Source organism: Xiphias gladius, chromosome 21 (assembly GCF_016859285.1).
Source record: "Xiphias gladius isolate SHS-SW01 ecotype Sanya breed wild chromosome 21, ASM1685928v1, whole genome shotgun sequence".
Taxonomy (NCBI): Eukaryota; Metazoa; Chordata; class Actinopteri; order Istiophoriformes; family Xiphiidae; genus Xiphias; species Xiphias gladius.
Window position 1 is genome coordinate 22,399,247 of NC_053420.1, and position 13,090 is coordinate 22,412,336.

The window sequence follows — 13,090 nt, forward strand, 5'->3', positions numbered from 1 at the left end:
GGTTCACACCAACTGAACAAGGCTGTGTGATAAGAGAAAAGGAGGAACTAAAAGGCAAGATAGGACAGATGAAAGAAAACAAAATGTCAGCTGTTAGACAAAGACATTTTGTATATAATCTGGTATGAGCGAAACAGATTGTCTCAATGTTCTGTTGGTCGGAACTGTGAGTGTACATGGACGTAAAGTGACAGCCCTTAATGTTATGTTGTGAGTGAGATGGCCTTTCAATGTGACACAAGCTGACAGACCGTCACAGAAATGATAAATCCCTGTCTGTGCTTCCCCTAGAAGGGAAACCCCCCCCCCCCCAAACATCAGGACAAGATGGGTGCGCACGCACTCATGCTTTACTTCCCTCTGGGCTTGTGTTAGACAGCAGAAGGCCTGTGCCTGTGTTCATTTGGAGCGCTTCAGCGGGCACACGAGCGCAAAATTAAATCAGACCAGAAACACACACACACACACACACACACACACACACTCACGTACAACAGTAGAGCAGCAACACCACACACAGGTGCCTCTCATCCAGGCTGCCTACACATACCAGAGACAGACTGAGGCATATAGGCCCACTATAAATACCTCCCCAACCCTGACCTGTGGGAGTAGATGTACAGGACATTACAGACCACCCAACCAGCCTGACCTATGTGCTACATTACATTTGCTGTGCTCTCATACACTTCTATACTGTGCATGGACGAACCAGTTTGGAGCTTCGGTAACATTAATGAAGTGCTGCTACAATTTCTGTTAAATGGAAATGGCTCCACAGCCCACACTTGCAACACGACCTCTTACACTGCAGCGTGGACTCCGATCTAAACTATTCAGTACGATTACAGGAAGTCTGTTTAGATACATGCAATCCAAAACTTAACACTGGACTTGGGCCCAGAGAATGTCTGCTAATAAACAACATAAGTAATGTAAACTGACTGGATGCCCTAATAAATGGATAAGTGATACCTGATGAAAGACTCTGCAAGGTGCATTGTGACTACGGCTGTATTACTATGACTTAAAGTACAGTGTAGCTGCGTGTTGCCTCAGCATCACAATTTTCAAATGAGTGTAGTGTTAGACGTGCACAAAGAACAAGCTGACACAAATTTTCCGCTTATGACCGATGCTGCGGCAAAAATGATCAACTTCATAAAGCAGGGGCCATCCTGGGGGTTAAGATGAGTACAATATAAGCAAAACGTCCTCGGTTCAATTTTGCCAGAAGGCAGTTGTTTTGAACAAAAGAGCTATGGCAAATCAACCTTCTAGCACAGCACCAAGAAGCAGACAGACAGAGTTACTGGACATACATTTGCCCAGTGGCCAGAAATACGACTCCAAATGAATGCTAACTAATGAACGTATATCTGCTGGATTTGTAAATATGCAATTGTTTGCTAGTAAGTTCATCACATAAAATTTAAAGTTGATAATATATAAGTGTCGAGTTTACAGCCTGTTTCTGCTGCCCAGAAGGGACCAAAAACTTGTTAGTGCAGGTTTAAAAGGAAATATGCATATTCACTTTCTTGCTGAGAGCTGGACTGATTCCAATCTCATGTCTGTGCGTTAAGTAAAGAGCTAGAGCCTAGCTTTGCAAACAAACTGGAAGCCAGATCTTGCTAAGATAGTGAATAAGCGCATTTGCCAAAATATATAACTATTTCTTTAATTACACTGCAACATCACAGAACAACCACTTTTTAATTCATAGACATTATTATTCATATTGATTTTATCGTCCCCCATGCTTTTCAAATAAACTATAACAAATTGTTGACATGGTATTCGAAGTTAAGCCTTCTGACAAGGGTGCAGCCACCTCAAGTGACAGCTGACCGCAGAAATAGTCACAAGTTTGACACCTCATCTCTGTACGTTTCCACCCAGAAAGTCCCACCCTTCTAGCCTGTTGATGAGTCTGCTTTCCCAGAAATTAATGTAGGTTTGACCTTAACAATATAAAAAAGCTGCAGTCTACAAGGTGTCAAAGGAAGGTTCAAATACCCCCCTCTAGGTTAGTAGGTTGAACCGATACATCCCCAATAAGGGCCTTAAAACAAAGATTACCTTGTAAAGAGGCATAATGGAGATTAAGAGTAGGACAGCAAGCAACTGACCATGTCCCAACGAATTCCTGCACTATATTATTTTGAGTGATTTTTTAAGACACTTCTTGGTAGCGATCCATCCGTGCAACTCGTGCGACTTAACGGCATTATCTTTATCTCTCTTCAGTCTCATCTTTGAGTGCTTTTCATCTTAGAAAGCCAATCCGATGGTGATCCTGCTTCTGTTCTTTTTAGCACATTAACCTTACTCTGCACGTTCAGTTTTCCTTGGACTTATCTGTTGTTCAGGCCTTCCAGCATCCAACATTTATAACTATATCATCTAAAGCGGTCCTGCCTTGCAGCTATTACAGTTAGAGCTGTGATTCCTAAAACTGGATAATGTGAGATTTTGGATAATTTCTTGATTAATATTTTTACGTCTTCTTTGCAGCCTCCCAGATTTACTTTAAGAGTGAGAAGGAGATCCATAATGTTAGGATTGCTTTGAAATTGTTACTTTGTGCAGCTCAGGAGCAAAACATTCATCTTTTCCCACCAAACGTCTCAGAATTATTAACATACACTTTTAACTTCCTCTCCTGTCTGCTTTTAAGTCACTGCTGATTATTTTGCTTGATGCTTTTTCTACTATGTTTGAATTCTTTTTCCGTTGTTGTTATGGCTCCTGAGTTGTGTTTGAACTTTTTTTTAATCCGTGCTGCAAATCTATTGCCCATAGGCTCAACAGAGCGCAGACCTCTGCCAATCACAATGTCAAAGAACATACATCAGACTTCAGAGGAAAAAATTGAAATTCAAAGTAAATGATATGGATCTGCCACAAAATTTAGTGGGTCTTCCCTGGCCCATGCCCCAGACATCCACCAAATTCAGTACAAATCGGTTTAGTAGTTTTTGCATAATCCTGCTGACAAACAAACAAAAAAAACAACAAACAGACAGACACAGTGGATCACATAACCTTCTTGGTGGAGATAAAGAGTTAAATCACTGATTAAAGGATATTTTAATGTATGAATAATGTTTCAACCTCTACATGACTCTAAAAACTGAAGGAAATAAAGGGAGACAAGACTATTTGTAACTTAAATAATACTAGTCAAAAGATGAACTCTCCTCTTGCTGTCTCTAATCTTCCTCCCCCTATAGAGGAAAAAAGAGGTGGTCCGTGGGCGAACAGCTTTCCTGTGGTTTATCGTTGCCCCTATGGTTATTTTGGTGCATGCAACAGTGGTGAAAGCACTTTAAAAATGTTTTAGCAGTACTGAGGCTGCCACATTTTTTAAAGATAGTATGAACAATATTGTGGCGATGTTTGTTTTTAAGGTTTGTTGAATTGCACACTTAAAAGTTTGCACTGTTATTGTGCTTCTGACAGCAAACACCGTCTAAAGTCTAATGAACACACTATAAACTGAGCAAAAAGGGAAATAGTAGTTAATAATTCTGCTGGCTGTGTACAGTCAAGTCATTCATCTAGGTTTTCCAGTAACACGTGGAAAACCACTGGACTATTGTTGTGACATTGAAGACATTCATTCATTCATTCATCCAGACACCTTCCTCAGCTCTACTGCCAGACAAGAAATCCTCAGCATTCGTCCTGTGCCGATGCAACTCTGCCTGCTGAATAAGGGGGTAATTGAAGGCACAATAGAGGAATAAAATATAGACATACTGTATACTCCAACTGAGGTCACCTGTCTAAAGGGCAGCAAAAGTGTTGCCTTGTCTGTAAGTAATATGCATTACCAAGGTAAAGTCCTATAAAGTCAATAAGGTAAGGTAATAAGGTAATAAGGTAAAGTCAGATATGAAATGAACTGCATTTTGTTGTTATATTTATCCAACATCCGTGTTATACAGGTAAATCTTCTCTTTCAGGAATACAACATGCATCTGTCAAAGACCGGGCATATTGTGTTTGTGCTGCAAGGAAACTGATAGCATGTAGTTACTAGTTACAAAATCTCAATGAACAAGGGTTATAGAGTGGCATTAATGAAACACTACATCCTTTAGATAACAAACAACTAAGAGTCTACAGCCATGCTAGCAGCTCTGTGAGGCTGTACTTAGGAACAGAGGTGCTTTGAGCTAAATGTGAACATCAGAATGCTAACATCCTCACAGTGATAATGCTAACATGCTGGTGTTATGCAGGTAATACTAAGATGACCATCTTAGTTTAGCTCCCAACTGAGCATATTCAATCCATTGATTAAGTTTGTGAGACGTGGTTGAAAGGTATGAGGGGAAAAAAAGCATTTAAGAGGAACTTGAGTTAAGATACTTTTGTCAAACTACTAAAATACCTAAGTATAGAATGATGCTCAATTTTTGAGCTACTGTGCTTAGCTTGCTGTGATTATGAGCCAAAATCCAATAGGTGTAAGAAAACAGAATGGCTGGAGCGAGAGATGGACAGATGGATTGAAGGACATTTTTCTCCCTTCCCCTAATCGGTCATGTCTGGTTCGGTCTTTTCTGGGTTGAAGTAGGTCACAGCACCAGAAACAAGCTGCTCTTTGTCCCCCTCCGGCAGGACAAGGACAGAGGGAAGAGCATGGAAAGGAAGGGGTGGTGAGGTCTGCAGAGCAGGCCCAACAATTCCACTGAAAAACAATCAGCTCTATCCGGGTGCCAGAACCTGCCATGTTTGTGTGCATGCGTGTGCATGCGCATGTTTGAAGTCCTCTTAACCTTCCCCCCTATAAACTTGTGGGATAGTAATTCTGACCCAGCATCACTGATGCTATCATTAACCCGAGTGGGGTCTAGATCAGACCGACTGAATGATCCTCTTTATCAAGCCAGATGCTGATTGTAAAATCCAGCTGAAGCATAAGCAATCTGAAACACACACACACACACACACACACACACACACACACACACACACACACACACACACACACACACACACACACACACACACACTCTCTCTTACATGTGCACACTCACTTGCCCCCCCCCCAACTTCCCAATTCATCAAAGCCCTTCATTGTGATGGCTTTATATCCAAAATAGGGCAGAAGCAGCAGTGTGTTGTGACCATTTAAACCTGTGCCAAGGCCAGAGGAAACCTACTGGGCACAAACCCATTTCCTAATAAAACAGTGATGTGTTATCTGAGCCTGCAGCCCTGCCAACCATACCTCCTCCTAGAAAAATGACATTTAGGAGCCAATTAGAGAAAGCCTGAAAAACCACGCAGGTGCATTTGAAAGGCCATCTGACATTTCAAGAGCTCAAATTTAAATGACAAATTTATTATTACACTGGAGCAAAGGACTGCTATTGTAACAGCAGTTTCTTCTGAAACACTGTGACGGATTCCTGTCTGTGCTACCAAACAAATCCTGCAATTTCTCTGGCATCTTTATCTTCTACGCAAAACTGTTATACCTGCTGTTTTCGCATTACAGCTCGCATCAGAGGATCAGCGGCGGCACACATCACGCCAACCAAGCTGTCAGTCACTGTCAGACTGAGTGCGAGGATGAGCATCCCACAAAGTCAGCAGGGAGCTCAATTCAGAGCGCAGCCGGATGGTGGAAGGCTTATTACAGCTTTAGGCACATACGCATATAGTATATCCCTGATACATGATACAAAATGTCTTATAAGTGCCCCTTACTTTCTCCTCCTTTTGCTTCATTTCGTCACTGACAACATGCTACATCAAGGTAATGAGCTGTTGTGGTTGCCTGGAAACAGTAGGGAAACAGCGAAAACAACAAGAAAGAAATTCAGGATTTAACAAGACCCAAAGTAAACCAGTTTCTTCTGCTCACATTAAGGAAGTCAACAAGAATAGGACAGGATGAGACATGTCCACAAGTTATATGTGACTAACATAATGTCTGTGACTTACAGTAGATTATTCGGATGTTAGCAACAAATAAACCTCCTGACTGCTACTACAACAGAGGTCACTGAGGACACTTCCTGTCAAGAAACGTGTCTAGCAGGAGAGTAGCCACCCAATAAAAAGGGGTCATTGAGCTCAGCTGCCAAACAGCAGAACAGAAAACATGACTAGTACATGTAGTAACTGTACTGCACGACCTGCTATTCTATAGCTGAAACTACACAGATCCCCACCATGGCCAGATTTTGCTCCAGTGCCTGTGAGCCCAAGAATGTGTTTTGGCTTTAAGGCCTATTTCCATTTAAATCCTGGTTCTAAAAACCTACAGTAGCTGTTTGGATATCGACCCTGCAGGCTGTTTTTATGGTGCGCTGGGCCCATGAGAGATGACATGACGGTTGGCTGAATGTAGAGCTATCGCTGCTTAGTCAGCTTCCCCTTTCAGAGCTGTCTGTCCACACCAGCAGTCTGTGATCAGGAAGGTGTTTTGAGTGTGTGTGTGTGTGTGTGTGTGTGTTTGTTTGTGTGTGTGTGCATACACCATATGTTTCAAAGCCCTGCAGCATTCCCTTTTAAAGTCAAACAGATTGACTAGAGGAGATGCAGGGGATTGTCTCAAGCTTTCGGATGCTACACTGACTCCGTTTGTGATTTATGTGCATGTGTCAGGCACATGAGACTTATCATCCAGTGTAGGCAGGCTCCTTGTTGCATTAAGCCAAATGTCACTAGAGATGTAATTCGCAACAACAACTTGCCAGGGTTTTATTTTTTTTAAGCTTAAGTGGAAAGAAACTTAATTGGAGGGGATATTTGATAACAGGAACGTCTAAGTTCAAACTTAGAAGAGTATTCCAGTGATTTAGTATTGCATTTCAATAAAGTTGCATGACAAAGATTCAAAAAAGAATGGTCATAATCGAAGCAGCAGGGGAAGAGATTTCAAGTCAAGTCAAGTCAATTTTATTGATATAGCGCCGAATCATATCAGAGGCTATCTCAGGGCACTTTTCATGTACAGCAGGTCTAGACCGTTCTCTTTACAATATTATTTGCAGAGACACAACATTTCCCCACGAGCAAGAACTTGGCAGTGACAAGGAAAAACTCCCTTTTAACGGGAAGAAACCAGGCACTGCATGGGTGGCCATCTGCCTCTACTGAGAGGTGTCCCAACTTTTAGTCTCCAGTATCTGTCAACCTCCAAAAACGTTGGACCCTACACTTCTAATAATGCAAGTCAATAGCGTCTTTTGTTACATCCTTCCTGCCTGGTAAATGCCCATGTCTTTTAAAAATCCACACCTTGGGCTTAACCCAGACTGTCTTTTAAATATGTAGACCTCAAGTCCTAGATAAGATAGCTTTTAGTTCAGCGATTTGGGAAACACGCTTATTTGCTGTCTTGGCAAGAGTTAGATGGGAAGACTGATAACACTCTCAAATCTGTTCAGTAAATATGTATTAGGGGCATCGGGTGGCCAAAGTGATTTACCACATTACTGCAATCATAAACTCTCAACTCTGAAATTAAAGCAAAATGCCAAAAAAAATAAAATAAATAATAATAACAATAATAATAATAATAATAATAATAATAATGCTGAGCTAAGCTAACTGGCTGTGGGCTTCAGCTACATATTTAGCATACATACATGAGAGTGGTATCAATCTTCTCATCTGCTTTTTGCTAAAAAAACAAAAACAAAAAAAACAATAAGGGTATTTCCCAAAATGTCAGTCTTCCTTTAGAGTCTCTCTCTCTCTTTCTCTCTGTAAGATCACAGGAAAAAACAATAATTGTTTATGTTCAAATCAACAATACAGAAAATACAGATATGTAATTTTGCCTGCTCCTGATTTTCCCCAAAACATGTTTGTGATTCTTAAGTAAGGTTAAATGCAATTTGTAAATTCACTTCCAAGTAAAAAGCTGAAAAATTCCTTCAACTCTGTATCTCATTCACTAGTTATCACACTGTAAGGACTGTAGAGTTACTGGTGCATCACTACATCCTGATTCAAATTAATAAGAAATGTGACTATTGCTGACAACTGCACTGCCTGGCAGGGTTTTGCTGCCACTATGGAAAGAACATATGAGGTTATTACACAAACTGTTTCCCTGATGGAGTGAAAAACTACCACTCAGCCATAACTGACATTCATGTCAAAGTCTAATATACAGTTAGGTCCATAAATATGTGGACAGTGAGGCCAACCACAATGGATTTGAAACAAAACCATTCCTAGTGTTGAATTTACATTTGTAGCTGTTCATGGGAACTCTCAATATGCTGTCAAAAAAGCTGTCAATGCAAATGAAGGAGGCCATCATTAGTATAAACTTTAGACCACAGAAGACAGCTAAAGTAGATGATCACAGAATTCTTTCCTTGGTGAAGAAGAACCCTTCACAACATCTAGCCTGCTCAAGAACACTCTCAAGGAGGTAGACGTATCATTGTCAAAGTCTACAATCAAGACAGGCTTTCATGAATGTAAATACAGAGGGTTTACTACAAGGTGCAAATCACTGGTAATACTCAAGAACAGAAAGGCCAGATTAGACTTTTCCAGAAAACATCTAAAGAAGGATTTTAATCCAAATATTTAAAATAATCCTTGTATTTACATTTATTTTACAATTACTTTTGAGCCTCTGAAAATGGAGTGATTATTTATAACAATGGCAGTAATTCCTAAACAGTTAGTGCAACATTTTTGTTAAACCCCTGGAATTAAAGATGAAAGTCTACACTTCAATCACATCTTGATCGCTTTGTTTCAAATCCACTGTGGTGGTGTACATAGGTAAGATGAAATATGAAAATTGGGTCATTTTCCAAATACTATGGACTTAACTTTAGAGCATGTAGAGGAAATGACAAATGTCCAAATGTGAGCTGTCTGATGTTTTTTTTTTTGTGTATAAACAATGAACCAACCTAAATTTAGAACTGGTTGTGTATCTAGGCTACATCAGACCTCACTTGGAGTTAGTAAGGAACTATTTCGCCCACACCCCCTCTATGAGTGACATTTCAAATGCTGCAGCTGCTCTGCTGTCAGGGCTCAGGGGAATCACTTGACTTCCACTGATGCCACTGAAGTGACAGTGTAACAAATCAGCGAGAGAGAAACAGGGCAGTTACTGTATTTGCAGGCATAAAAAGGAAATAGTGAAAGGTACTGCGGATCAAAGTCAGTGAAAGGATGTTAACTTTGGAGGCTATTTGACATTCATGTCTTGTTGGTGCAGGCCCAGAGCAATGAAGCATGGAGCAAACGCCTGGCAGCACTGATAGCTGAGGAGGGGAGGTCATTGAAAGTTTGCCTCAGAACCTGACACAGCATCCAAACTGCAAAGATTGCACAAATAAAAGGAGAGACAAATGATATAAATCCACGTTTAGCATAATAAAAGACGGACTCTGGCTTGTGTTACTATTGCTGTTACAATTTCCAATACTGACTCTCATTACTGCTTACTGATTACTGGAGTTGAAAACCTGATAACTGCAAGCGATCAAGCATAACAATCTGCCTTGATCCAAAAAATCCAAAGGCTAATCTGTTCTCCTGCAAACTCAGCCAGCTTTAAACTGTCAATAACTTGCAGCCTGCAGCTTCCTACGTGGTTCGCCACAGGAATGGTGGGGAGTGAGAAGAGAGAGGGTGGGGCAGTGCAGTGTTTAAGGAGGATAAATTTTGGCTGAGGCCCAATCCCTGCATGTGGGCCTGATCCACTCCGACACCCTGCCTGAGAGCAGCGTTAGTCTGCTCCCACGGCCGGTGCTGGAGGAAGCATTAGGATATAACAAACTGAGTATGTGTACACATCACATGGAAGCTGAGTTTAAGGGGGAAAGGCATACCAGCCAGCCAGAGTCACTGCTTTCATATCAGGGGTGATGAAGCAATGTGGGAATAGTGAAAACTGCTAGAAATAAAACAAAAAAACACGGAGAAGGGGCAAAGACAGTTGGTGGAAGGTTACTATTTGCTACTGGCTCAGCACTTGAGAAAAAGGACTCTTCTATGTTTAAAATACATGTAAGTTTCCTTGTCCTCTCTGGCGTCCAACACACATGGATCCCTGGACTGCCTCAGTTCACATCTTTGGGATACCTAAACCATGTCAAAAACACCAACACTTCAAATCTTCATAGACAAATGGAGGAAAAAAATTCCCTGTGTGACTCCCATCCCAACACCATCTATAATAACAGAGCTTACAGCATTTATCAGGGAATATCTTGTGTGCCACATTTTAACAGGTCTCTGCAAAAACAATGACAGAAGTTACAATACTGTGACATGGTAATTACTACTGGACTGTGCAACACTTTTTTTTTTAAGCAGCTACTTTAAGGAAAGCCCTTAACCCATGTAAGCTGAGAAGGTATCCATAAGTATTGACTGGATATAGAATGACATATATTCTTGGTGCAGTCTCACTCCCAACACCAATATGTCAACCAGAGAACTGGGTTTTGGCAAAAATTGGATACACACAGGTGCTCATCAGGACAACGGTGAAAACACTTAAGAAAACACTCTACTCAAATTGCTTTTCAACATAACCATTCAATATACAAATTAGAACCAGTCTGGATAGCCTTGCCCTGCCTGGGTTGGCAATGAAATGTTAACATACTTGTCTCTTGTCTGATAGCAAGTCCACCTGCAGTTCACAGAGGGTGGGAATACGTTTTGGATGGCTTTTGCAAGACATTAGTCATCTTTGACTTTACAAATGCATCCTTGTGTTATTTTAGCATCCAATGAACCTGACTCCTTCAATGCATTTCATGGATGTCCTGCTAAACTTAACCTTAATGTTGCCAGGGAAAAATTCAAAGCGTTGTAAACACAAACTGTATAGTCAATGCATGTAAATTAATGCAAAAAAAATAAAAATAAAAAAACTAATCATGATCGCAACGGTTTCTTTCTGTTTTTAATTATACCGCACACTTTTTGATCATTGAATAGGGTCCACATAGTGGCTGGTTTAAATTATTACTGAAATAGACCTATGAAAGATCCCACAAGATTTGCAACACTCTCATTTAATATTACATGCATTGCTAAAATAAAGCAAGTGGAAGGGTGTTTGGCTCATAGCAAGCAAGTTTAAACTAGTAAAATAGCCAAAGACCTGCCACTGTACATGTATTGTGTTCATCAAGAGCACTGTGCTGAGCTCTACACACACCCCCTGCCACCGCAGCCTGCCCTCAGGCATTACAATTTCTGCTGTCACTAAGTGTGCCATATTCCACTGGGTTAACCGTATCCTTACAGGCAGGGGGACAGCACAGCTCTCCTGGAATCATCTGCTACAGTATGTATAAGCAGATACAGCGCCGGTAGGACCAGCTGAATTCAAGCTGAAAATTCAGCTGGGGGAAAAAAAAAAAAAAAAATGAGTACAGATGTCTTAACCAAACTGAGCATCACTCAACAAATGGAGTCACTCTTCACTATTTTCATCAGAGGTTTCACTGTTACCATCCCACCTGCAGTAAGACGCAGTTATGTAATCCTGCCATTCACCAGGAGGCGTTCAAGGGGTCAGCGTCCCATCAGATGCCAAATGACCCGCGGTCTGATTTATATATTTCTGCTAGTTTTGTACATGAAAAAGTTAGAGGAGCCCTGCAGTCACCATTCATGCTTGGTTGAGTGATGTGGTGGAACCGTAAGAGGAATAATTCGCCCCAAAAGCGCTGTTAATGCACCGGCTAGAGCACCACGTCCGCCCGAGCACGGTTCCACGTTACAGATACCATCTGATGGACACGTTAATTAAGCTAGTTATCGCGATGAGCCTGGTGCCAACTGCGTTTCTGTCAACACGCGGGGCCTTTCTGGGCACGTAACCTCTCGGTGAGCTCAGCTGAACCTGGATAACTTAACCTGTCTGGACAAATATACGCTGCTGACCAAAGCAGACAACAGTTACCGTTACCGAGCTCCAGACAAAAACAAAAAACCCACAGTAATTCGGTTGAATGTATCTCTAGCGCGAGCGTTGTGTGTTTGCGCTAACAGAACACACTCTCACACGCGCTGCTTTAATGTTGCGTTCACGGCGAGCGAACTTACCTAAATCATCCATGTTGTGCCGGAAATCGTTCCAATGCTGAGAACCGGACCGGTCCTCCTTTGTCGATCACAGCTGGACTGTGAGCAGCCGATTCAGCTCCTAATCGCTGAAAAGCTCCGGTCGCAGATCTCCCCGTCGCCGAACGCAGTGAAGTTTTCAAGTTCCCCCTGCTGCTCGACGAACCTCAAACACACTCGCAAACCTACGCATACCCATCTGCCCCCCCCTGAAGTCTCCAACGGTCCACATCCAGTCGGCCCCCCTACTCCGCCTGCCCACCTGCCCCAAGACACAGGGACCAGCGACATCTAGCGGAGACTTGGAGACATAAAATCTAACATACAGTATATTTCACTACCTCCGCCAAGGAGGTTATGTTTTCCCCCTTGGTTGGTTTGTTCGTTGGTTTATTTGTCAGCAGGATTACGCAAAAAGTACTGAACCGACGTGCACCGAACTTGGTGGAGGGATGGGGCATGGGGCGTGGGTCAGGGAAGAACCCATTAAATTTAGGACAGATCGATGAATTTTAATTTTTTTTTTTTTCTCTGAAGTCTGGTGTATGATGTTTGACATTGTCCTTGGCGGAGTTATGCACTCTATTGAATGCTATTTAAGTTTCATGGTGTTATTTGCAGCATTGGAGCCCACATTCCTATCACAGCTCCATCATACTCCAATAACATCTCCAATAACGGAGATTATGTGAACATCCAACAGCATTGATTTACAGGGATATAGTAGGATGCAATCAAATTGTTTACTTCACAACACTTATTGTTTGTTTTTTTGTTGTTTGTTTTGCTTTTTTAAACATCAAAATGAATATAAAAAGACCTACCCCGATAATGGTTTCCAAGTTGCAGTACTTGACTCCTTACTTCTGCACAAGTGTTTGCACAATTCATTTAAACAAGTAACGGTATTTAAAAGTAGGCTGTATGTACAGTTTGCTCCATAAGTATTTGGACGGTGAAAAATTTTCATATTTTTACCTATATGCACCATCACAGT

The 13,090-nt window shown here is 41.5% G+C and overlaps 1 protein-coding gene across 2 annotated transcripts in view; it reads right to left on the reverse strand.

Annotated features, from left to right (window-relative positions):
* pxna (paxillin a) overlaps positions 1–12,350 on the reverse strand; it is a 29,203-nt gene extending 16,853 nt beyond the window's left edge. Inside the window, exon 1 of one of the 2 annotated variants that reach the window (XM_040159487.1) lies at positions 12,076–12,350. In XM_040159487.1, coding sequence (XP_040015421.1) covers positions 12,076–12,088 — 13 coding nt within the window. In that variant the 5' untranslated portion in view covers positions 12,089–12,350. Of the gene's footprint in view, positions 1–11,635; positions 12,041–12,075 lie in introns of those variants that run through there. The other variant, XM_040159488.1, reaches the window with a different exon arrangement.
* Positions 12,351–13,090: the final 740 nt, after the last annotated feature.